This window comes from Poromitra crassiceps (genome assembly GCF_964638095.1).
Source record: "Poromitra crassiceps genome assembly, chromosome: 17".
Lineage (NCBI taxonomy): Eukaryota > Metazoa > Chordata > Actinopteri > Beryciformes > Melamphaidae > Poromitra > Poromitra crassiceps.
In genome coordinates, this window is record NC_139635.1 from 25,351,173 (window position 1) to 25,373,121 (window position 21,949).

The following is a 21,949-nucleotide window of genomic DNA, read 5'->3' on the forward strand; positions in this document are numbered from 1 at the left end:
TTTCGAATTTTGCACCGTTAGCTACTGACCCGCCTCCACATTTGCATATCGGAGCTGATATTATTGGCGTGAGCCCGCTACGCGTCGCAGTCAGAGAGGAGCAGAGAGAGAGGAGCGTCGAACAGAGAGAAGAGAAAGACAGAAGAAAGTGTGAAACTACGAACGTTGCTACAAATTGTGGTTGTCAGTGAATGCATCATGGATTCCGGTTCACATCAGCAGAAGGTAAAATCACCAGTTGCTAGCTAACGAACGTTAGCATGGAAATGACGTTAAAAACTTTGCAAGCCAACATGCTAGCCTCGATGCAAACGCGAACTTCATTCTTCAAGGCTACCAATGCAATCGACGGTTGTTGCACTGAACGGCCACTCTAAATCTCGGCCAAATTTATAGTAGTCGCTGCTTTAAATGATGACTGCTATGAACAATTAATTTATAATATTGATGTTGAAATGGAGAAGAAATAAACGCTACAGCCTCATCTGAAACCCCGGACTCGCCTGGAAAAGACGCCGCCCCAGAGATGTCAATTACTAGCAATAACGGCGGCCATAAGGAGTCAGAACAAATTGTGCTAGCAAAGATAGACTGACTCAACAACACAAGCGCTACTGACGTGTGAGCTACACAAGAAAATCGATAACCTCTCCGCCGATTTGCGTCAGGAAATTGCTACAGTCCGCACCGAAAATAAATCATATGAAGCTCGCCACATTTTTAACGTTAACGGTAGGCTACATCCAGGTTGTAACGTTCCAATGCATGTCATTGGGGCATATGAATGCGGGTATCTCCCACAGGAATTCATTCTTTGCTAATCACATGACAGATCTGCATTTTATTTTTGTTTTTGTTTTTGTTTTAATGTATGCATGCAAGGAAATTAATATTAATTTTTATCTCTTGATGCAGATTGAGACGAGTGCTGAGAACATGAATGGGGCTAAGGCTGCAGCAGCCCTGGGACCAGCGCCCAAGAAAAGGGCTCTAAAGAGGACCACCACGGCACTCCCTTCACTCTGGTCCAGCTCTTCAGAGGATGAAGGAACAGGGGTTTCAGTAAGTAGAAGCTGACTGTTGATGCAGGTGGAGTTTAGTGATGGGAGTGACATGTGTCTAAAAAGTCTACCACAATCGCCAGGGCTGCAGAGAGACAGCCCCTCCCACAAGGCTAGGGTTAAGAAGAGCACTGCACCCCCTTTCAGTTGACTTGCCCTCCTCTGTCATACATGTCATTGTAGGGGTGTAAATAGTTGCTACATCTATCTCCTCTGTCATACATGGTCATTGTAGGGGTGTAAATAGTTGCTACATCTATTGAATCAGAATCAGCTTTATTGGCCAAGTATGCAAACACATACAAGGAATTGGGCTCTGGTTAGCTTTGCTCTCAAGTACACACAGAGTACACAAGTACACGCATATAGAGAAAAATAAAAAAGGAGAAAGGAGGTTACACATAGTCAAGGCAAGAATACTTTGTAAAAAATAGTCTTTTTACAGTGACTGCTATATACAATGTGGTGACTGTGCTATATACAATGTAGTAAAGTGGCTATTTTTGAATATGAATATATTAGGGAGTGTACAGTCAAAGTGTACGGTAGGTGTGCAACAACGTTTGTGAACAAGGTTTATACAGATATTGCATTTTTATATATGAATATATAAGGGGATGTACAGTAGTGCAACAACGCTACGTAGGTTTGTAAACAAGGCTTATACAGGGATTGCATTTTAAATATGAGTATATAAGGGAATGTACAATAAATGTGTGCAGTAAAATGTGCAACACTAAACAACAAGTTTCGTAGACAAGGATTATGCAAGGGTTATTGCCAATACAGATACAAACATCAGCTATTTGCCCTAAATGTAAATGCATTGGGACACTGTCATGTCATGTATGGTTAGGTAGCTTAGCATGGACAAGCCGTGCTCTCCTGGCTGCTGGAGGTGTCCCAGATAAAGGAATGAGTGTCAAGGAGAGTTTAGTCTTCTAACCCAATGACTCAAGTTCATTGCTGCCATGGATTAAGATGCTCTGCTTGTTTTGTTTCTGCAGAAAAGGAGGAGCAAGAAGCCAAAGAAGGAGTCGACGAGGCCTTCAGATGTGCCTCTTGGTAAGTGACCAACTCAAACTTGAATATCAGAATCACTTTATTTGCCACAGTCAAAATAATCAATAAATGTACAAGCTGTTTTCTTGCCAGAAGAAATTGAGGCAAGGCGTGGGGGGTTAGCTCTTGTTATGTCAAACCAGTTTCCAGCTCTTCTGATTTCCAGCGCAGTCAACGTCTTTCCCAAAGTTCCTCTGTCTTGGTTAGATGCATAACAAAATCTCCCTTCATCTCATTTCATTCAGATGTGCAACAAGAAGCATTGCAGGCTGAGACCGAGAGTCCTCCTCTCCTTCCTCGCAAAATCAGAGGTGAGTTGAACTGACCATTACAGTTGAACAGCTGACAATATTATATGATCGTAATATATCGGTACTCAGTGTTCTAAATTAACGTTTGGCTCACCTTCCAGGGGCTGGTAGACTAAAATAATAACCTGCCAAGAATGAATTTAAAGACAGAAAAAAGGATGTGAATTTTTCATGTGCTGTCTATTACCAGTGTCATTTTGTGGATCATGTATTATGCTAATGAACACAAACTCACTCACTTGTTCGTAGATCAAGTTTGCTATATTGCAGCACAATTCAAATGATAAGAACAGTCTATTATTCCCTACTATTTTTGTCTGAATTAAGTACACAATCCTGGCAAAAGTTACCAAGTGTTGTGCTCAGTGACCTGCTGAAAGGCACATCAAACTATGAAATATAAATGTACGTCAAATGGTTGATGGTGATGTCCTCGACAGGTGGAGGCGGGGCTCCCCGGCGGCCTGCCCGCCTGACGCAGCTCCAATCGTCCAACCAGAAGATCGCAGTGCTGCAGGCATCGCTGGCCCAAAGAGAAATCAAAACTGCAGAGTTGGAGAGCGAGCTGGCGAGGGAGAGGGCACAGAACAGGTAACGTGGCTCATTTTGGTCGATACTGCAGTTGTGATGTGACTCACGTTTGTCAGTAGACTTTAAAGTTTGAAATGTGCCTAATCTTTGGCACAACCTGCTCGGAAATAGAATGACCCTTTTCACGGGGGCCATTTTGTGTCAAAAAGGCAGAATAAACACAGGTGCAAGCAAAACATTTACGAGGGTTTTCCAAATTCCAATCATGGAAGTTTGAAACCCTCATTAGTGTTTTCCTTGCACCTGTGTTTACCCTGCCTTTCCGACACAAAATGTGAGTAGGGTCTATTGTCAGACCCTTTACTTGATATACTGTAGCATGTTGTTGCTTTCATTATGCTGTGCTGCTGGTGTTTGCTGGGAGTGTCATGCTGTATGTGCTGTCATTTTGTGATTTTAGGGAGGACAGGGAGGAGCTGCATGTGCTGAAGGCAGTCAGGGAGCAGCTGACCACTGAAAATAATGTCCTCAAGAGCAACGTGACCAACCTCACAGAGGAGCTGCAGGTCGTGAAGGGAGTCGGGGAGCAGCTGAGCACCGAAAATAATGTCCTCAAGAGCAACCTGACCAACCTCACGGAGGAGCTGCAGGTCGTGAAGGGAGTCAGGGAGCAGCTCAGCAGTGAAAATAATGTCCTCGAGAGGAACCTGACGAACTTCACGGAGGAGCTGCAGGTCCTAAAGGGAGTCGGGGAGCAGCTGAGCACTGAAAATAATGTCCTCAAGAGGAAGATGACCGACCTGAAACGCAAGCACAACCGCACAGAGAGGCTCAGAAAGAACCTGCAGAGGGAGCTCCAACCTCTCAAGGTATAATTTGCCATGGCTGGTATCTTCAGAATCAGAAAAAAGTGATTAAAAAAAAAATGTTTGACTTGATGTTTAACACACATTCAAGCCTCTCTTTTGAATTGTTGTCTGTGAGCTTCTGTAAAGCTGCTTGTTCTCATGATAGAAATTCTCAGTGTTGTAACAGTAATCGCTTTGATCCGTGTCTCAAACGATGCTGTTTGGCTCCTTGAAATTGAGGGAATTGGGCCTGGAAAGTCCTGGAATTTGATGTTTAAGATGGTGTGGGAACCCTGAATGAATCAGAAGCTTTGAAATGATGGATCCTGACGACCTGACCTGTAGATCACTACCATAACGCTGTTAGTGCCATAATCTACTGTTACCAAGTGCAGTATAGGACCGCTGATATGGCCATGTTATAGTCCGAATTTTAGGACTTTTAAAAGACTTTAAAAAGCTAATAAAGACACTCGCCAGAAGAAGGGACCACATGTAGGCCAATTGTAATGACCAGATAATGAGAAAATAGTTTATATTTTGAAAAAAAAAAAAAAAAATCCATTAATACACAAGTCTAGGTTTTGAACTATCCATTCCACATAAAATGCAGCCGTTTTAGAATCAGTAAATAAGTGTATCTTCTAAAATAAAAGTCCTTGTTGTCCAGTCCCTCCTTACCTGGCTGCTTAGTAGAGCTGTGCATCTTCACTGATCTCACAATTCGATACGATTCGATTATACAAGTCTACGATTCGATTCGATTCGATTATACGATGCATCTCGATGCATCTCCGATGCATCTCGATGCATCGCGATGCATCTTAAATCAATGAATCACTTTTTCCGCAATACATGATTTATTTTTTCTCACTTTCTTTTTTCTCACTGTGTGGCTACTTTTAAAATAAAAGTGCATTTGGAATTGCATTGTATTATGATCCATAATTAAAATAAACAACTGCATGTACTTACATTCTATTTTATTTGATTATAAAAAAAAAAAAAAAATTTTTTTTTTTAATAATCGATTTTTGATATTTGTTAATCGATTCAGAATCGTCCTATTAAGCATCGCGATGCATCTCTGAATCGATTATTTTCGACAGCTCTACTGCTTAGGTGTAAAAAGCTTCTCCAACTTTGAGGGCCGTTATCTTTAAATGTGGCTTTTAGGAGTGTGAACATTCACATTCAAATAAGCATATATCCTTCATTCTTTTTCAGATTACAATGTGTGACACATCATTTGAAATCTTACAATCTGCACTTTCATAATCTGTAAAAAAAAAAAACTGAAAAATGACCTCGCCTACATGTGGGTCGAAATACCAGCAGCTACTGTCCGGATGCTGCTTATTGCTTTGGGAACATTGACCCAATTCATCAAATCCAGTCAAGAAAAGTAGAAATGTTAGAGCGCTAGGTTTGGTAAACTCATCTATTCTTTTTCTCTCTCTTTGTCTCATCCTGTGTACTCCAGGCACTTGTTCCCTTAACATGTGTCGTCCAGGCAAAGCTCCTGCGACTGGAGGCGACTCTGGCCCAAGAGCAGACCGCCCTGAAGGCCTCCGAGGCGACCGTGGAGAAGCTTAAACACGGGCTTGATGCTGGAGAGCTGGAGCGCAGCCAACTCCACAATACCATCCAGGAGCTGAAAGTAAGTTGCAGGTCTAGTTTTGAGTTTCATGACCTTAAGACCCCTGAAATTAACCCATCTGCTTTACTTAAATTGTATGATTCTATCTGTAGTTCACCTTCATTTGAAGAGGTGTTTTGTTTTGTTGACCACAACCAAAGTGATGTTGCATTTCTCTCCTCTCTGACTAATGAGGTCTGTGTCCCTGCTTGCGCCCTATAGGGAAACATCATGGTCATCAGCGATGATCACATCCAGCTCTCTGCCAGTTTGTAAGTCGAGTTTACATTTTGAAATATGCCTAATCTTTGGCACAACCTGCTTGATGAAATACAATTATCGAGCTATCTCACTTTTTGTAAACTTGCATTTAACACATTCACTGCCAGACGTTTTTTTTTACTGTAGTTAGCTTCTGCCAGAGGGTTTTTTTGAGGATTCTGGCTCATCTTTCAAGACCCGAGGATTCTTTTCTGCTAAGATTTTGTGAACACACAATATCTCAAAAGAACTAATAGAATGTGTGCTTTCTCTGTCTAAAAGAGTTAGTTTGTAGAGTTAGTAGTTATGTAAGCATTAGCAGTTGAATACAGCATGGTTTCAGCGTCAGAAAAATTATTCAGAGATAAACGGCTTTTTGTGAAATTCGATAGAACAGTCACTTTAACCATTCATTTTTGGCATCAGTAAGAGTCAGACATCTAAACAATAGTTTTGAACAGTAATTTCCTCCATAACAGCAGGAAACCCCCCTCTGCTTCCAACTCCTCCCTCCGTGTGTGTTCTCCTCCTGCCTCCCTGGCTCTCCAGCGGGCGTGTCACAACGAAGTTGCTGCTGCCTGGCTGCTGCCTGTTTGAGCGGCCGCTGTTTGAGGAAGTCTGGGTGGGCTCGCTCGTTTCGTGGAGTTTTGGTTGAGAGCTTTGATGCGATTCTGGTCATATTTATGCTGCGTGTTTCAAAGTGTGCATCCAATCTATTCTTGGAACCCCCCACCGTTGCCACCGCTGTGCATCAGCGCGAAAGTGAAAGCGTTTTCGCCATCAATTTTACAGTATGAGAACGGCTTCGTCGCGCTTTTCCCTCCAGTTTTGGGTCGCCTCTTTCTACTGTGGAGAGACATGTCGACACTCAGTGGGTCGGTAAAATAGATTATACACATTCAATACCTCCAATTCTGGTGTAGGAAGACGTAAAAGGGTTAGATCAACGTCCCACCGTCAAAAAAAAAAAATCGATTCTGAGAACGTGTTAACACGTCCTTGGCAGTCAACAGCTGGATTCTGAAAACGTGTTAACACGTCCTTGGCAGTGAACGTGTTAATTGATAGAGCATGTTGTTGCTTTCATTATGCTGTGCTGGTGTTAAATGTGTTTGCTGGGAGTGTCATGCTGTATGTGCTCTCATTTTGTGATTTTAGGGAGGACCGGGAGGAGCTGCAGGCCCTGCGCAAGGCCGCAGAGACCCTCCGAGAGAGCCTGGAGAGAGAGCTCCAAACTCACAAGGTATAAAGTCAGCAGTCGGACGGCAGCTAACTCATTTTAGCCATGGCTGGTATGTGGGATCATCAGAATCAGAAAAACCTGATTGATCCCCGGGGAGTAATTGAGTAAATGTCATGTAATGTTGTTATGTAACGCGACAATTGTACACTACCAACATCGAACCCTGATGGTAGTGATCCACAACCGTGTTTAAGGTGGCGTTCACATACTGTATAAGCTGGTGGACAGTGCGATTCGGGGGGGTGAAGTTGCAACATTGTTTCATTTTTCATTTGGTTCCGGTTCGCTTTCACACATGCAATTTGCCACAAGCGCACCAAACTTTCTGAACAATGTCATGTGGTCGACACAGTCACTCGTCTATTGGACAGAATATAGAGGGGACATCTCTCCTCTTCTGCCGCCTTGCCTGCTGAGGGCTGACTGAACAACACAAGTGAATCCGTGAAACACAGCCCATGTTATAGTCCTATTGTCCAGATGCTGCTTATTGTGTGTTGGGAACATTGGGCAAATTCAGTCAAGAAATTAAGTAGACATTTTAGAGCGCTGGATTTGGTCAAAGCATCTCTCTCTTCTTCTCTCTTCTTTCTCCTCTACTCCAGGAGAAGCTCTCAGCGAAGGAGTGGACTCTGGCCCATGTTCAGGCCGCCCTGCAGGCCTCCAAGGTGGAGAACAAGGCCCTGACGGAGACCACAAAGAAGCTCAAAGATGACCTTCATGCCGGCGAGATGGAGCGTCGCCGGCTCCACAATAAAATCCAGGAGCTCAAAGCAAGTGACCATGTCTAGTTTTGTCTTTCATGACCTTAACGCCCCTGAAATTAACCCATCTGCTTTATTTCAATTGTATGATTTTTTTTATCTGTATAGGCCACATTTATTTGAAGAAGTGTTGCCTGTTTTCCTGTCAACCGAATCTTCCCTCATGTTTTATTTGCCACAAATTAAGATAAGATTATACTTATTACCCCGTAGAGAAAATTGGATTAGATTAGATTAGATTATACTGTCTTGGGCTCCAAGCCACTGCATTGCACAGCACAGCACGGCATCATCACAGTGAACATACACAGTGCACACTCGTGCAAAAGCTGCTTAAATTCACCTTTAGTGACAGTAGTTCTAAAAAAAATTGAGAGATATTATTAAAAAATATATATAATATATATAAAAAAAAATTATAAGAACTGAGTATAATAGCGCTGGTTTCAAATAATAAGATATGTTGCATTTTCTCTCGCCTCTGACTAATGAGGTCTGTGTCCCATCTCTGTTGTCCCCCCTATAGGGAAACATCGTAGTCTTCTGCAGAGTGCGCCCCCTGGTGGGTGGAGGCAACAGCGATCACCTCCAGCTCTCCGCTATTGATAACAAGGCGCTGACCCTTGTCAAGACAGAGGAGGTAGGAACCTTCCAGCATCCCAGAGCAGGCTGCTGTTAATACAATACAGACATGGCTACCTCCTGGCCGCATTCACCATATTGGAGCCATTGGGAGAATGTTTAGACAAGAACCTCCTAAAATGATGAGTTAGCTGTCAAAACGATTTCAGACGGACAAGCCCGTCTTTTATTGTCACACGGTTACACATCAACACATGCACGGAGGGCCACAAACACACACATGCTGACGGTGGCCGGTGAAATTTGTCCTCTGCATTTAACCCATCCTGGCTTTGTCCTTTCCTCCGGAGGGCAGGCCAGGAGCAGTGGTCGCTTTCTCGTACAGCGCCCGGGGACCGACTTCGGATGTTGTCGTCACTGGTCAGATGACGATGACGATCTGATCTCCTGCATGTTTTTAGTGGGGGGGGGTTATATACGGAGGAACCCCCTGGGGGAGCACCGGGAGAACATGCAAACTCCACACAGACAGAAAGGCCCTTACGACGAGATACCCCACCTGGGCAGTAGGCACTGAAGATATGGGGGGAACACAACCACAGCGCCCGCAGTGTCCCAGGCGAGAATCGAACTCAGGACCTTCTGACTGCGAGGCGACAGCTCTACCACTGAGCCACCGTGCCAAAGTGGCCATAGCAAAATAAATTGGGGCGATTTGGTGCAACTGGTGTTAATTTCCCTTCCTGTTCTTTTCATCACAAAGGGATATGAATTTTGTTGGTGGGAAAAGTATTTTGATACGCTTAGTTCAGTCCCCTCACATTTTAATACACGTTTATTTGCATCACATTTGTGCGTTACGGAGATGGACAAGGTGGCCTGACACTTAGATAGACTTTGATTCCCATAAGAGCCATGTGTGTTCTTGAGTGACACCCCCCCCCCCCCCTCCCATAAGAGCCATGTGTGTTCTTGAGTGACCCCCCCCCCCCCTCCCTTAACTATCTTTTTGTTTCTTTGAAGGAATTGCCAACTCTATCATGAACTAAAACGCTTCTCTCTCTTTCTGCCTCTCAGTCTCACGTTGGCCGACATGGAGACACACAGACCAACTACAACTTCACTTTTGACCACGTGTTCGGCCCTCATGCGTCCCAGGAGGAGGTACGTGGAGTCATCTGTGTTTACCTGGCTCACATCACACAGTCAGTTCAGCAATGGGATTTCCCCTCAAAATTCCATTATGGGGAAAAATTTATAGTAAAGTTGTCCCACAGTAAATCTACCAAGGAGCAATAAGTTCAGTGCTTAGGCTCTATTTCTCTTTAGTACACTTCTGTCTGTCCTGCACCCAGTCTGAAAGTGTTTGTTTGGATGCAGGGTTCTGCTTGTTTGTTACCTACAGAGAAACTGCAGTTTAGTACAATAGTAATGAGCCTGTAACTCTGCTGTTGAAGAGACCCTCCTGCCTACAAATTCAATGCAAATTGCTCTGGATAAGAGCAACTTGTCAATGGGCACCTTGCAAAGATCTGATATCTGGGTGATATATGGAAATATATATATATATATATATATATATATATATATATATATATATATATATATATATATATATATATATATATATATATGGAAAGAGCCGTTCCAATTGTTACTTTGACTATTTTACCAGCCAATTATGTTTTTACTTTTTTGTAATGTGGCAAGACAGCTGAACGATGACTTGTCACCTGCCACTGGGTGGCAGCGCCGTAGGCAAACGATGGTTCTGCATTGAAACTTCTAACGTGGTGCATTTCACTGCTGTGTTCTCAGGTCTTTCAGGAGATCTCCCTGCTGGTGCAGTCGGCACTGGACGGCTACAACGTCTGCTGCTTCGCTTATGGCCAGACTGGAAGCGGTAAAACCTTCACTATGGAAGGAGGTGATGTGGAGGAGGAGAGAGGGGTCATTCCCAGAGCCATGCAGCAGATCTTCAAGGCCTCAGAGGAACTTGGAGAGCAGGGCTGGCAGGTTGGTTGGTTGGTATTAATATGTGCTATAGGGAAGTAGGTGGACAGAAGTGGTACCACCAGGGTGTTTGCAGATACTGGGAAAGATTTGAATGGCTTAACGTGATCTAAAATTTAGATCATGAATTTAGATTCTAAATTCATGATCTCAATTCAAGGCCTTTCGTACAGCTACTTCAATAGGTCTTGAAGGAACACGCCGCCAATTGTCAATGGCGAGTTATTTTGCACATAATCTCACCTGTATCCGAAAACTGTCAACCGTTTTGTAGGCATTCATTTAGTTTGACAGTTTTTGAGAGTTGATTTGAGTTATGATGTGGACCAGTGATGTCATTTGTGCATGAATGACATCACTGGTTCACAACTTGACTCAAATCAATGCTCAATAAGTGTCAAACTGCAAAACTGTTTACAGTTTTTGGATATGTGTGTGATATATGTGCAAAATATATCTGTAAAATATATCTGTATATAATATATGTTCGTGGTGACGTGTCCGTTAGACACCCCCCCCCCCCCCCTTTGCTTTGCTTACTAAGCAGTTTTGTGGACGTATGCAAGTCCCATAGTTTTCGTCTTCAGTTATTTCTGTTGCAAAGTGTCAGTAACAGAACCTACGCTCACATACTGTATATGTCACACTACAAATGTACATTCATCCCTTATGCATTCTTCAGGCAACATGGCACACAGTAGAGGAGCTATGGGCAAAGGTAAGAAAATAACCATGTATTTCTTCCTGACCGTGTCTCTATTTGATCTCAGTTCACCTTCACAGCGAGCTTCGTGGAGATCTACAATGACACCCTGCGGGACCTCCTGCACACCGGCAAGGCCAACGAAAGGCCGGAGCACGAGATCCGCAAGTTGGCCAACGACAAAATGACCGTCACCAACCTCACCTACGAGAAGGTCATCTCCGTCGATCAGGTACTGCAGATACCTAAGGTTCCACTGTTTATTATGTATCAACCTATATCATGTTTTAGGTTCCACAATTGATGATTGGACAATTTGGCCATATAGAAACATCAAATGTCAATTTATTTGACTTGGAGCTGCATCTCTAGTTGGGTGCTCCAGAATGGTGATATGGTAGCCTATGAGCAGAAAAGTGCAATGAAAGAAGTGTGTTCTCCAAGTCATCAAGATTAATGATTGTGATCAAAAAATAATCTGGATTACCTTTTTAGCCATAATTGTGCAGTCTATTCACGGTGTATGTTCACACCGCAGCAACCCTCTCCTGTTTGTCCTCCTCTCTCTACCAGGTTCTCGGCTTTATCGACTTGGCCAATCACCATCGCTCCACAGCTCAGACCAACCAAAACGAGCGCTCCTCTCGCTCTCACTCGGTTTTCCAGCTCGACATAGAGGGATCGAACACCGGCAGGGGCGGGGCCTGCAAGTGTGAGTATGATCCATTTCGTATGATCCCATGTGCATTCCCATGGTGTGTACAGTAAGACCTTTGGAGAAGAATTCCAAAAGAAATGTCTAAGAATCAGGCCGTCACTGGCTTTACTTGTGTTTTTAGAAGTCAGGCAGTCACTGGCTTTACTTGTGTTTTTAGAAGTCAGGCAGTCACTGGCTTTACTTGTGTATTTAGAAGTCAGGCAGTCACTGGCTTTACTTGTGTATTTAGAAGGAATGCCTTCAATTTACATGCAGAATATTTCACTATACTTTTTGGAACAATTTTGAAGTTAAATAGATCCGGAGGAAAATGGTATGTTGTCCACGACTGCTGCAATTTCTTCATGCGATATGTTCCCTTTGTTTTCAAGTTTATTTTTTGTGTGCACACAACCAGGGGTGTAGTGCTATTTCCTAAAGTGCCGGAGCGCACCTACAACGCACAACTCTGACTTTTGTCTCTTGTTTTGTGCTTTGTTTTGTGTGCACAGCCACTCTGTGCCTGGTGGACCTGGCTGGTACCGAGCGCATGGAGAAGACTCAGTCGTTCCATTCTACAGCACAGGGTGAACGTTTGAAAGAGATGAACGCCATCAACATCTCGCTCACCCACCTGAGCACCGTCATGACCGCTCTGGCCAACAAGGTATGTCCGCACCTCGATGAAAACCACTCAACTGTCACTCCAGGGTGTGTCTGCCGGTTCTGCAAAGTATTTCAAATGTCTTGGATTTGATCGTGTCAATATGAGGACCTGAAGGTTCTCGAGGACTTGGCCTCTAAATTTGGGTGCATTTTGTGTGTGGCTTTTCTGGTGAGAATTTCATCTTCCTCCATTAACACGTTCACTGCCATTAGTTGTGTTTCCATTACACTCAGAAATGCGCAAAATCTAAATATCGCAATAGAAATTGGGTAATGGAAACACGTGAATTTCGAAAAACCTCCCAAATATCGCAAAAAGTTTTTTCGCTCTCATGAGGTGGTTTTTCAGACGTGTCGATATAGAAGTTTATCGCAAAAGTGTAATGGAAACACATTTTTCGCATTTGCACGTCATGTGACCCATATTATCCCTTGGAAAAGGAGCGGAAAATAAGTTTGGTAAGTAAGGTTCGATAGCCGTGTCAAAACCTCCACAGCAAGTGGAAAACTTTGAAGCAACGCTACCTAGCAGAAAGACGAGTGTTATGCAAAAGGTAGCCGGGCAAATTAGATAATGTTTAATGGCAGAAATCGGTCCATGGTGACAGCAGGCTGCCTGTGTGCGCGCATTTGGCACAGCGGCGAGATGAGAGGATGAAAAGCACACACTGGTGCGGTGGTGCTGTCTGAAGTGAATACAGTGACTGTGAGTAGGCTAATACATTGCACACGTTTCAGGTGCAATTATAGAACCAAATCAGCCTTTTCCCCCCTCCATCTCTAAATCGGACCAGTTGTAGGCTATAGGCTACCTTTTTTCCTCTGCCTGTCGCGCTGACTGCATTCACGCAGCCAGCAACATTTTGCGACTCATTTTCTTTTGAATTGATAATCAGGCTCGTTTATATGCATTGTAACTTCATGTTGGGATTTGCATTGACCATTGGTTGGATTTGAGCATGCAGGGGACGGGATATGGGGCAGATCCCCGTGCGTAATCACTGTGGCAGCTGCTGCAACGGGGAATCACTCAAACGCAACTTCAATGGAAACGCCTACAAGTCGCAATTGTACATTGTCGAAGTTGTAGAAATATCGCAATTCTTTTGCGAAAAACTGTAATGGAAACACAGCTATTGACGAGTTATCTCGGCTTACAGAATCCAACCGTTCACTGCCAAAGACGAGTTATCTCGGCTTAAATTTTTTTTTTTTTTTTTTTGACGGTGGGACGTTGATCTAACCCTTTTACGTCTCCTACACCAGAATTGGAGGTATTGAATGTGTATAATCTATTTTCCCGACCCACTGAGTGGCGACATGTCTCTCCACAGTAGAAAGAGGCGACCCAAAACTGGAGGGAAAAGCGCGAGGAAGCCGTTCTCATACTGTAAAATTGATGGCGAAAACGCTTTCACTTTCGCGCTGATGCACAGCGGTGGCAACGGTGGGGGGTTCCAAGAATAGATTGGATGCACACTTTGAAACACGCAGCATAAATATGACCAGAATCGCAAAAGCTTCATCAAAGCTCTCAACCAAAACTCCACGAAACGAGCGAGTCCACCCAGACTTCCTCAAAGAGCGGCCGCGCAAACAGGCACAGCAGCAGCAGCAACTTCGTTGTGACACGCCCGCTGGAGAGCCAGGGAGGCAGGAGGAGAACACACACGGAGGGAGGAGTTGGAAGCAGAGGGGGGTTTCCTGCTGTTATGGAGGAAATTACTGTTCAAAACTATTGTTTAGATGTCTGACGTCTTACTGATGCCAAAAATGAATGGTTAAAGTGACTGTTCTATCGAATTTCACAAAAAGCCGTTTATCTCTGAATAATTTTTCTGACGCTGAAACCATGCTGTATTCAACTGCTAATGCTTACATAACTACTAACTCTACAAACTAACTCTTTTAGACAGAGAAAGCACACATTCTATTAGTTCTTTTGAGATATTGTGTGTTCACAAAATCTTAGCAGAAAAGAATCCTCGGGTCTTGAAAGATGAGCCAGAATCCTCAAAAGAACCCTCTGGCAGAACCTACCTACAGTAAAAAAAAAACGTCTGGCAGTGAATGTGTTAAACAGCCTACGTCAGGTCATGTTCATTCTGATAGCAAGGCTACGACAGCTCATGTTCAGGTCATGTTCATTCTAGCAAGGCTACGACAGCTCATGTTGGGACAGAAATGATTAGGGTTTTGGCGAGATGTAAATGGTTCCTGTGTTTGTGTTGCAGGAGACCTACATCCCATACAGGAACTCCAAGCTCACCAACCTCCTGCAGAGCTGCTTGGGAGGCAAAAGCAAAACGTGAGTTCAGCATCGGCAAGTAACATACTGCTGGCCAATTCCATACACCAGGGCTTTTCAAAGTCTGAGAGTGTGGGCCTCCACAGGGCCCCGCCCCCCTCACTTAATTCCTGGATGCCTATGGGATCATGATGTTATTTGATCTCATAGACACCCAACAAATGAACCCAGATAGCCTGATATTGCTGTTTGACTTAAGAGAAGTTCAGACGACACCAAATACATGAATCTCTCTGTTCATTTGTTTCTGACTCTGAGGAAGTGGGGAAAAACCGTAACATTTCCAACAAATCTCTCTGGACTATCTATTTAACAAATCACACACATTTAGGCTATTCTATATGATCTCCTTTTGATAACTAATGTAATACTTTTTTCACATCCATCCCCCCTGGGGAAGGCCCGCCTCCCACTTTGAAAACCTCTCTGCCATACACCCTTAACCAAATCAACAGACACTCTCTTTGATATGACGTTTAATTTGTAGCTCCTAAGAACAAAAGCTGTGCCTTAAGTCAATTAACTCATTTCTAAATGGTCATGGAAAAGTCCTAGAATTTCGAAATCTCCTTTTCCAGGCCAGGAAAAGTCATGGAATTAGTAAAAGTTTCAGAAAAGCAATGTAATGTTGTGCATAATGAAATGAATTGTTACAGTTACTTATGTATTATTATTATTATTATTATTATTATTATTATTATTATTATTATTACAGTAATCTTCCATGGATAACCTTCCTTCCACGTAATGTAACATAAGGGCAGTTTTATTTTCTGTAGCTGCTGACGTAACGTAGCTCTAATGTGTTTTAGTGCTGCATGTATTTTATGTTCACATTTTGATGGAATATTTGTATTTCAATAGCTTCCAGGTAATGACACAGTGACGTGTCCTATTTGTCCAGTGTAGTCATCATTTCTGCTATTGATTCCGACTCCGAGTCCCTGCCTCGCATTACATGGAAATTATATTATGGATCCTTGAAAAGTCATGGACAAGTTTTGAAAAGTCATCCATGAAAATGTGTGGGGACCCTGTGTGCTAATCTAGTGTTTTCTGTGTTGTCTTTCTCGCCTCAGTTTGATGTTCGTCAACATCGCTCCAGAGCCCGACAGCCTTGGAGAAAGTCTCAACTCGTTGAAATTCGCCTCTCTGGTCAGTAGCCTCCTACCTAGATCCTTTCTTTGTCCTTTCTTTGCTCGTTCCTATGCAGGATGGAGAACTGGCCAAATGTAGATGTGACATTACATCCAGATTAATCTCACGTGCTCAGACCCAACATCTTACATCATCACTTCAGCGACGGATGGTCTGAATCACAAATCAGCATTTCCGTGTTTTTCCGCAAGAAAAGATGTGGCACGCCTCTGATTGGCCCGGGCTGTTCTTAAAGGGATAGTTCGGTTTGTTTGAAGTGGGGTCCTATCAGCTAGTTGCATACACTAACTGAAATAGGTACAGTGTTCTGGACACTGAGCGCACCGTCTATCGAGACCCAGCACTCTGAAGCAACAGCCTCCACAGCTCTGTCTCTCTAGTACAGGGGGCCAAGAACTAAAACGTAATTTAGCCACCTAAAACAACGCCCACCTAAACACATCAATATCAGTGTACATGCACGCTCTATTTTGACCATTTTCAGCGCTTTACTTTACCATCAAACAGCCCTCTCATTCGGCACTACATTTCCTCCCAAGCGTAGAACTACCGTATTCCTCCGCTCCTAACCGAACTATCCCTTTAACACAAGTCCAGCTGTCTGCGTGCATTGGTGCACCATTCAAAATGTACAGCAGTAAATGACAACACTTCATCACAAAAGAAGGCTGGAATGCATTGAACATTACAGATTGATGATATATTCTGGTGTTAAGAGGATCCAAGGTTGGATTGTCCCTGTAATGCTAAGTGTGTGTTAATGCTTTGCCATCTAATCATTTGTGTTTCTTCTTTTGCAGGTGAACAGTGTGATTGGCACTGCCCAGGCCAACTGCAAGTAAGAAGTACTGTAAGAGGACATTACAAGAGACGGAGCAGCAGCTGTCCACTATCTCCTCTTTGTCACTTTAAGAGTGTCTGAAAGCAAGCCTCTTAATTTTTGGACGTACACTAAACACTTCAGTTGAAATCTCTAACGAGACAGGACAAACCGAAATCCATTCCATAATGGCTCAATTCCACCACATTTAACAGCCCTGCACAGCTCGTCCCCACTCGGCTCTAATCGTTTCGGCTCGATGGACGTTTTGCTTCCACCGCAGATCATCTGCCCCCACCCACCCCCGCCCCCGCATATCTGTCCTTCGCTTATAGCCGAAGTAGGCTATAACATAACGTTACAATTAAATCCATCCACAGAACTTTTAAACTGTTTATGAAATACTGGTGCCTCTAAATGACCTACAGTGTACATGGGCGAATGTGACAATCGGCCAGAGAATGGATATCACTTTGTAGTTAGTCAAACTCAGGCATGCGCTGCGCGCGGACGGAAGAGGCGCAACAGAGTGAAGCCTGCCCTGGACCCCGCGGCCTCTCACCAGGCAAGACCGCGGCTTCACCAAACACCCGCTGCGGCCTAGCGGAGCGCTGCAGCTCAACTAACGACAGGAGCTTGCTGAGCAGCGGACTTTTTTCACTCTGAAAACAATTGAAACAACCGCCACGACTTTATTTCACCAGATGCGAAGGCAGCAACACAAAGACTGATGGAAATAACATAACAGAAGAGAATGTAAGCCCACTAAACTGGTATGCAGCGCATTGACAGTCAGTAGATAGAGTAAACACGATTCTGCCTGGCCAATCAGTCGTCTACAATGTTTTCACGTCACCGTATGAACCCGGGTTCACAGAATAGAACCTCGACGAAGCAGGTACGAAAAGTAGCACGACTCGACCCCAATACAACCCGGGCTGGGACAGTTTAAACCGGTGGGATGAGACAATTTATCGAGTCGAGCGGAGCGGGATCGCGCTACTACCTGCGGTGGAAATGAGCCATTAGGCCTATCTGGATCGGCCGACAGCTCAAGTTTCTGTTCTTTCTTGCTCTGTTTAAACACGGTAAATATGATCTGCTGTTACTCACCGCTAGTTTTCTTTTCTTTTGAGAGAGTCTTTTCTCGAAGCTCACTTGAGAATTGGACAGACCCAGGTCTTTTCTCGACTGCAGCAAACCGCAATCTTGTCGCAAGTTACTTTCTCTTTCAATTCCGGAATGTGACGTTCTCCTCCGTTTCCTGTTGCTCCGCCTTTTTTGGGCGTGATTTTGGTAGAATCAATGTGTTGATTCATTTTTATTGTCACCATTAGAGAGCTGTTGTACCACAAATAGTTGGCACACAAGATTTTTTTTTTTTTATGAACACACATACAAACATGACATCATACAGTGTAATTTGTGATTTGGACAAACAATGAGCAGCATACAAATATTGTGTTTGCCTGTCCTTTGAAGCAGTCCTGGCTGGATTGATCCTGTACTTAATATTTGAGTCTTGCACAGAGCAGAGAGAGGGGGAAATGGAGGCGAGAGAGTATGAGATCCAGCTCAGGAGTATTCAAAGCCATTGTTATTTTATTGTTATTATCCTGTTATTTTATTCTCTTTCTATATAATCAATAGCTGCTGAGTTTCGCCTGTCTGATTTTGGGGGCAGATTTGTCTCTGCTTTGTTCAGCTCAGCAGTCATGGTCAACCTAGACATACCTGAGGCCTTTCCACTGAGATTTCTAGTGTTTAAATGCTTTAGAAATATATATTTTTGTAATAAGACATTTTTGGTGATAAAACCTCACTGTATGTATATATATGTTATACAGTTTGTTTTACTGCACCACTGGAATGAATGAAACAATAAATATTCTTAACTTGTCAATATAATTTTCATTCTCATTTTTTTCTTTTTTCCCCCCAAAATTTTTATGCTATTTTTATCCCCCATTAGTGCTAATTTTAATTTATTTATCCTGGTTGCTGCTCCACCCTCTGCCGATCTGGGGACAGCCGAAACTGGCTCCATGCTTCCTCCGAGACATGGGCAGTAGCCAGCCGCTTCTTTTCACCTGACAGGGGAAGCTTCACTGGTAGGACATAGCACGTGGGAGGATCACGCTATTCCAACGAGTTCCCCTCCCTCCGAACAAGCGCCCCTAATGACCAGAGGCGGCACCACATCACCAACCAGGATATTGCATGTTTTGGTGTGGGGTTCCTATATGAAGGAAACCCCCAGGGGTCAGTAAAATCTGTGCCTGGGAATAATCCATTGACAATCTAATATTCTCATTTTTACAATTTAATATATGAAAGTTTCCACTGAATATGACATCAAGAAAATATCAATGTAGCCTACTGACCACAGAGTAGTAATACAGTGATAAAAATTATTATTAAGAGGATTTTAAACAGATAAACACACTCATGGGATAAAAACTTGAGCCAACTATAACACCATGCAGTCTTTTGTCAGTAAATGTTGTCCCTAAAGATAAGACATTATTGTGAATGATCCAGGCAGTTAAAGACAGTAAAGATAAGACATTATTGTGAATGATCCAGGCAGTTAAAGACAGTAAAGGAACAACTGGATATCCAGCCGATCAGGACGTGTCACAAAGCAGACATGAACTCATGATAGAGATGTTAGCATATAGGCTACCAAGAAGTGTGAATGGAGATTACTGAGGCCAGACATTTTGTTCAATACATCAGTTGTGTCCTCAATATAGGACAGTTTCATTATGGTATAATGAAGTCAATACATGCAGGTTTGGTGAATGAACCATTGTCAGATAAAATAGGGCGACCTGAGGTGGGTTGTCTCTAGGCTGTTTGTACAGAGTCAGTAGAAATAATGAGGTGTTCAACAGAAGCTAAGTTCATTGTCATTAATCCAACAGTGTCTCTAGACATGCCAATGAAGGCTTTTTAAATCATTGCACACTTAGTCCTCCTCGATGACACTTTCAAGTGCATAAAATGTGAGTGTAGTCCCCTTTTTTATCCAACTTCAATTTCCCTTTTTAAGTTACTAGGCATCTCGTGATTCTCGATTCCTAGGCTCGCCCGCCCTACAGCTCGCATATGTCATGCTGCAGCATGACATCACTGATGATGTCACACATCACTGGGATTTATGACATCACTGATTATGTCACACATCACTGGGATTTATGACATCACTGATGATGTCACACATCACTGGGATTTATGACATCACTGATGATGTCACACATCACTGGGATTTATGACATCACTGATGATGTCACACATCCATGGGATTTATGACATCACTGATGATGTCACACATCACTGGGATGTATGACATCACTGATGATGTCACAGTGGGATTTATGACATCACTGATGATGTCACAGTGGGATTTAAATGTTATTTCACACTTTCCCTTCAGGTCTCAGTGTTTGGATATGTCTGCTGCCAGCAGTCTCCTCTCTGAAGAGCAGTTTCTGTGCTCCATCTGTCTGGATGTGTTCACTGATCCAGTCTCCACACCATGTGGACACAACTTCTGCAAGAACTGTATCACACAGCACTGGGATGTTAGTGTCCCGTGCCAGTGTCCCATGTGTCAGAAGCTTTTCAACAGAAGACCTGAGCTGCATGTCAATACTTTCATATCTGAGATGGCTGCTCAGTTCAGGAAGTCAGCTCAGATGAAAGCCAGCAGCTGCCCAGACCAACAAAGTGCCAAACCAGGAGAAGTTCCCTGTGACGTCTGCACTGGGACCAAACGGAAGGCCCAGAAGTCCTGCCTGGTGTGTCTGACCTCCTACTGTGAGACTCACCTGGAGCCTCATCAGAGAGTGAGGGGCCTGAAAAGACACAAGCTGATGGATCCTGTGGAGAACCTGGAAGACAGGATGTGTAAGAAGCATGACAGACCACTGGAGCTGTTCTGCAAGACTGACCAGATGTGTGTATGTCAGTTCTGTACTGAGTCAGACCACAAGTCACATCGCTTTGTTCCTCTAGAGGAAGAATATAAAGGAAAGAAGGCTGAACTGGGGAAGACGGAGGCTGAAATTCAGCAGAAGATCCAGGAGAGACGACTGAAGATTCAAGAGATCAAACAGTCAGTAGAGCTCAGTAATGCAAATGCAGACAGAGAGATAGCAGACAGTGTGCGGGTCTTCACTGCTCTGAAGCAGTCTGTGGAGAGAGGTCAGGCTAAGCTCATTGAGACGATTGAAGAGAAGCAGAAAACAACAGAGAAACATAGTGAAGGCGTCATCAAAGAGCTGGAACAGGAGATCTCTGAGCTGATGAAGAGAACCGCTGAGGTGGAGCAGCTCTCACACACTGAAGACCACCTTCACCTCATCCAAAGCTTCCCATCCCTGAACAATCCTCCACACACCAAGGACTGGACAGAGGTCAGTGTCCACTCATCATATGAGGGGACTGTGAGGAGAGCTGTGGCTCAGCTGGAGGAGACACTCAGGAAAGAGATGGAGAAGCTGCTTGCTGATGTTGAGCTGAAGAGGGTCCAGCAGTTTGCAGTGGATGTGACTCTTGATCCTGATACAGCATATCCCCGTCTCATGCTGTCTGATGATGGGAAACAAGTACATCATTGTGATGTAAAGAAGAATCTCCCAGACAACCCAGAGAGATTTTCTTTTTGTGCCTGTGTCTTAGCAAAGCAGAGCTTCTCTTCAGGGAAGTTTTACTACGAGGTTCAGGTTAAAGGGAAGACTGCCTGGGATGTGGGAGTGGCCAGAGGGTCGATCAACAGGAAGGAATTGATCACACTGAGTCCTGAGAAAGGCTTCTGGACTGTAGGGTTGAGAAAGGGAAATGAGTACAAAGCTGTTGCTGGCCATAAAGTGCTCTCTCTGAAGATGAAGCCTCAGAAGGTGGGGGTGTTTGTGGATTATGAGGAGGGTCTGATCTCCTTTTATGATGTAGCTGCTGCAGCTCTTATCTACTCCTTTACTGGCTGCACCTTCACTGAGAAACTCTACCCATACTTCGGTCCCTGTCCTAATGATGGTGGTAAAAACTCCACCCCTCTGATCATCTCTCCTGTCAATCACACAGTTTAGACTGATCATTCATTTGCCTCAGGATTGTCAGTTAAAACAGTTTACACATATGTTGTTTTGTCTTCAGGTAAATAATATCCAGTTTAATGTTGAATTTTATTTTATAGAACAACAACAACACTTTGCAGACTTGTCTAATAGGGCTCAGTCTCCACTGAGAGAAGACCAGTAACTACTGATGTATCTTGT

The 21,949-nt window shown here is 43.7% G+C and overlaps 2 protein-coding genes across 2 annotated transcripts; both read left to right on the top strand.

Moving 5' to 3' along the window:
• Window positions 1–936: 936 nt before the first annotated feature.
• On the top strand, window positions 937–16,689 carry LOC310792280 (carboxy-terminal kinesin 2-like; the record flags this gene model as incomplete). The annotated part of the gene is made up of 14 exons (XM_083654002.1): window positions 937–1,062; window positions 2,069–2,126; window positions 2,875–3,025; window positions 3,426–3,834; window positions 5,327–5,473; window positions 8,247–8,360; window positions 9,380–9,466; window positions 10,121–10,318; window positions 11,086–11,250; window positions 11,592–11,730; window positions 12,228–12,382; window positions 14,616–14,689; window positions 15,769–15,844; window positions 16,648–16,689. The coding sequence occupies 14 exons, from the start codon at window positions 937–939 to the stop codon at window positions 16,687–16,689; spliced, it is 1,941 nt and encodes a 646-aa protein (XP_083510128.1).
• Window positions 16,690–20,122: 3,433 nt separating this feature from the next.
• LOC310792281 (E3 ubiquitin-protein ligase TRIM39-like) lies at window positions 20,123–21,760 on the top strand (the record flags this gene model as incomplete). Its single annotated transcript, XM_083654003.1, has 1 exon — window positions 20,123–21,760. The coding sequence occupies one exon, from the start codon at window positions 20,123–20,125 to the stop codon at window positions 21,758–21,760; it is 1,638 nt and encodes a 545-aa protein (XP_083510129.1).
• Between the last annotated feature and the right edge of the window lie 189 nt (window positions 21,761–21,949).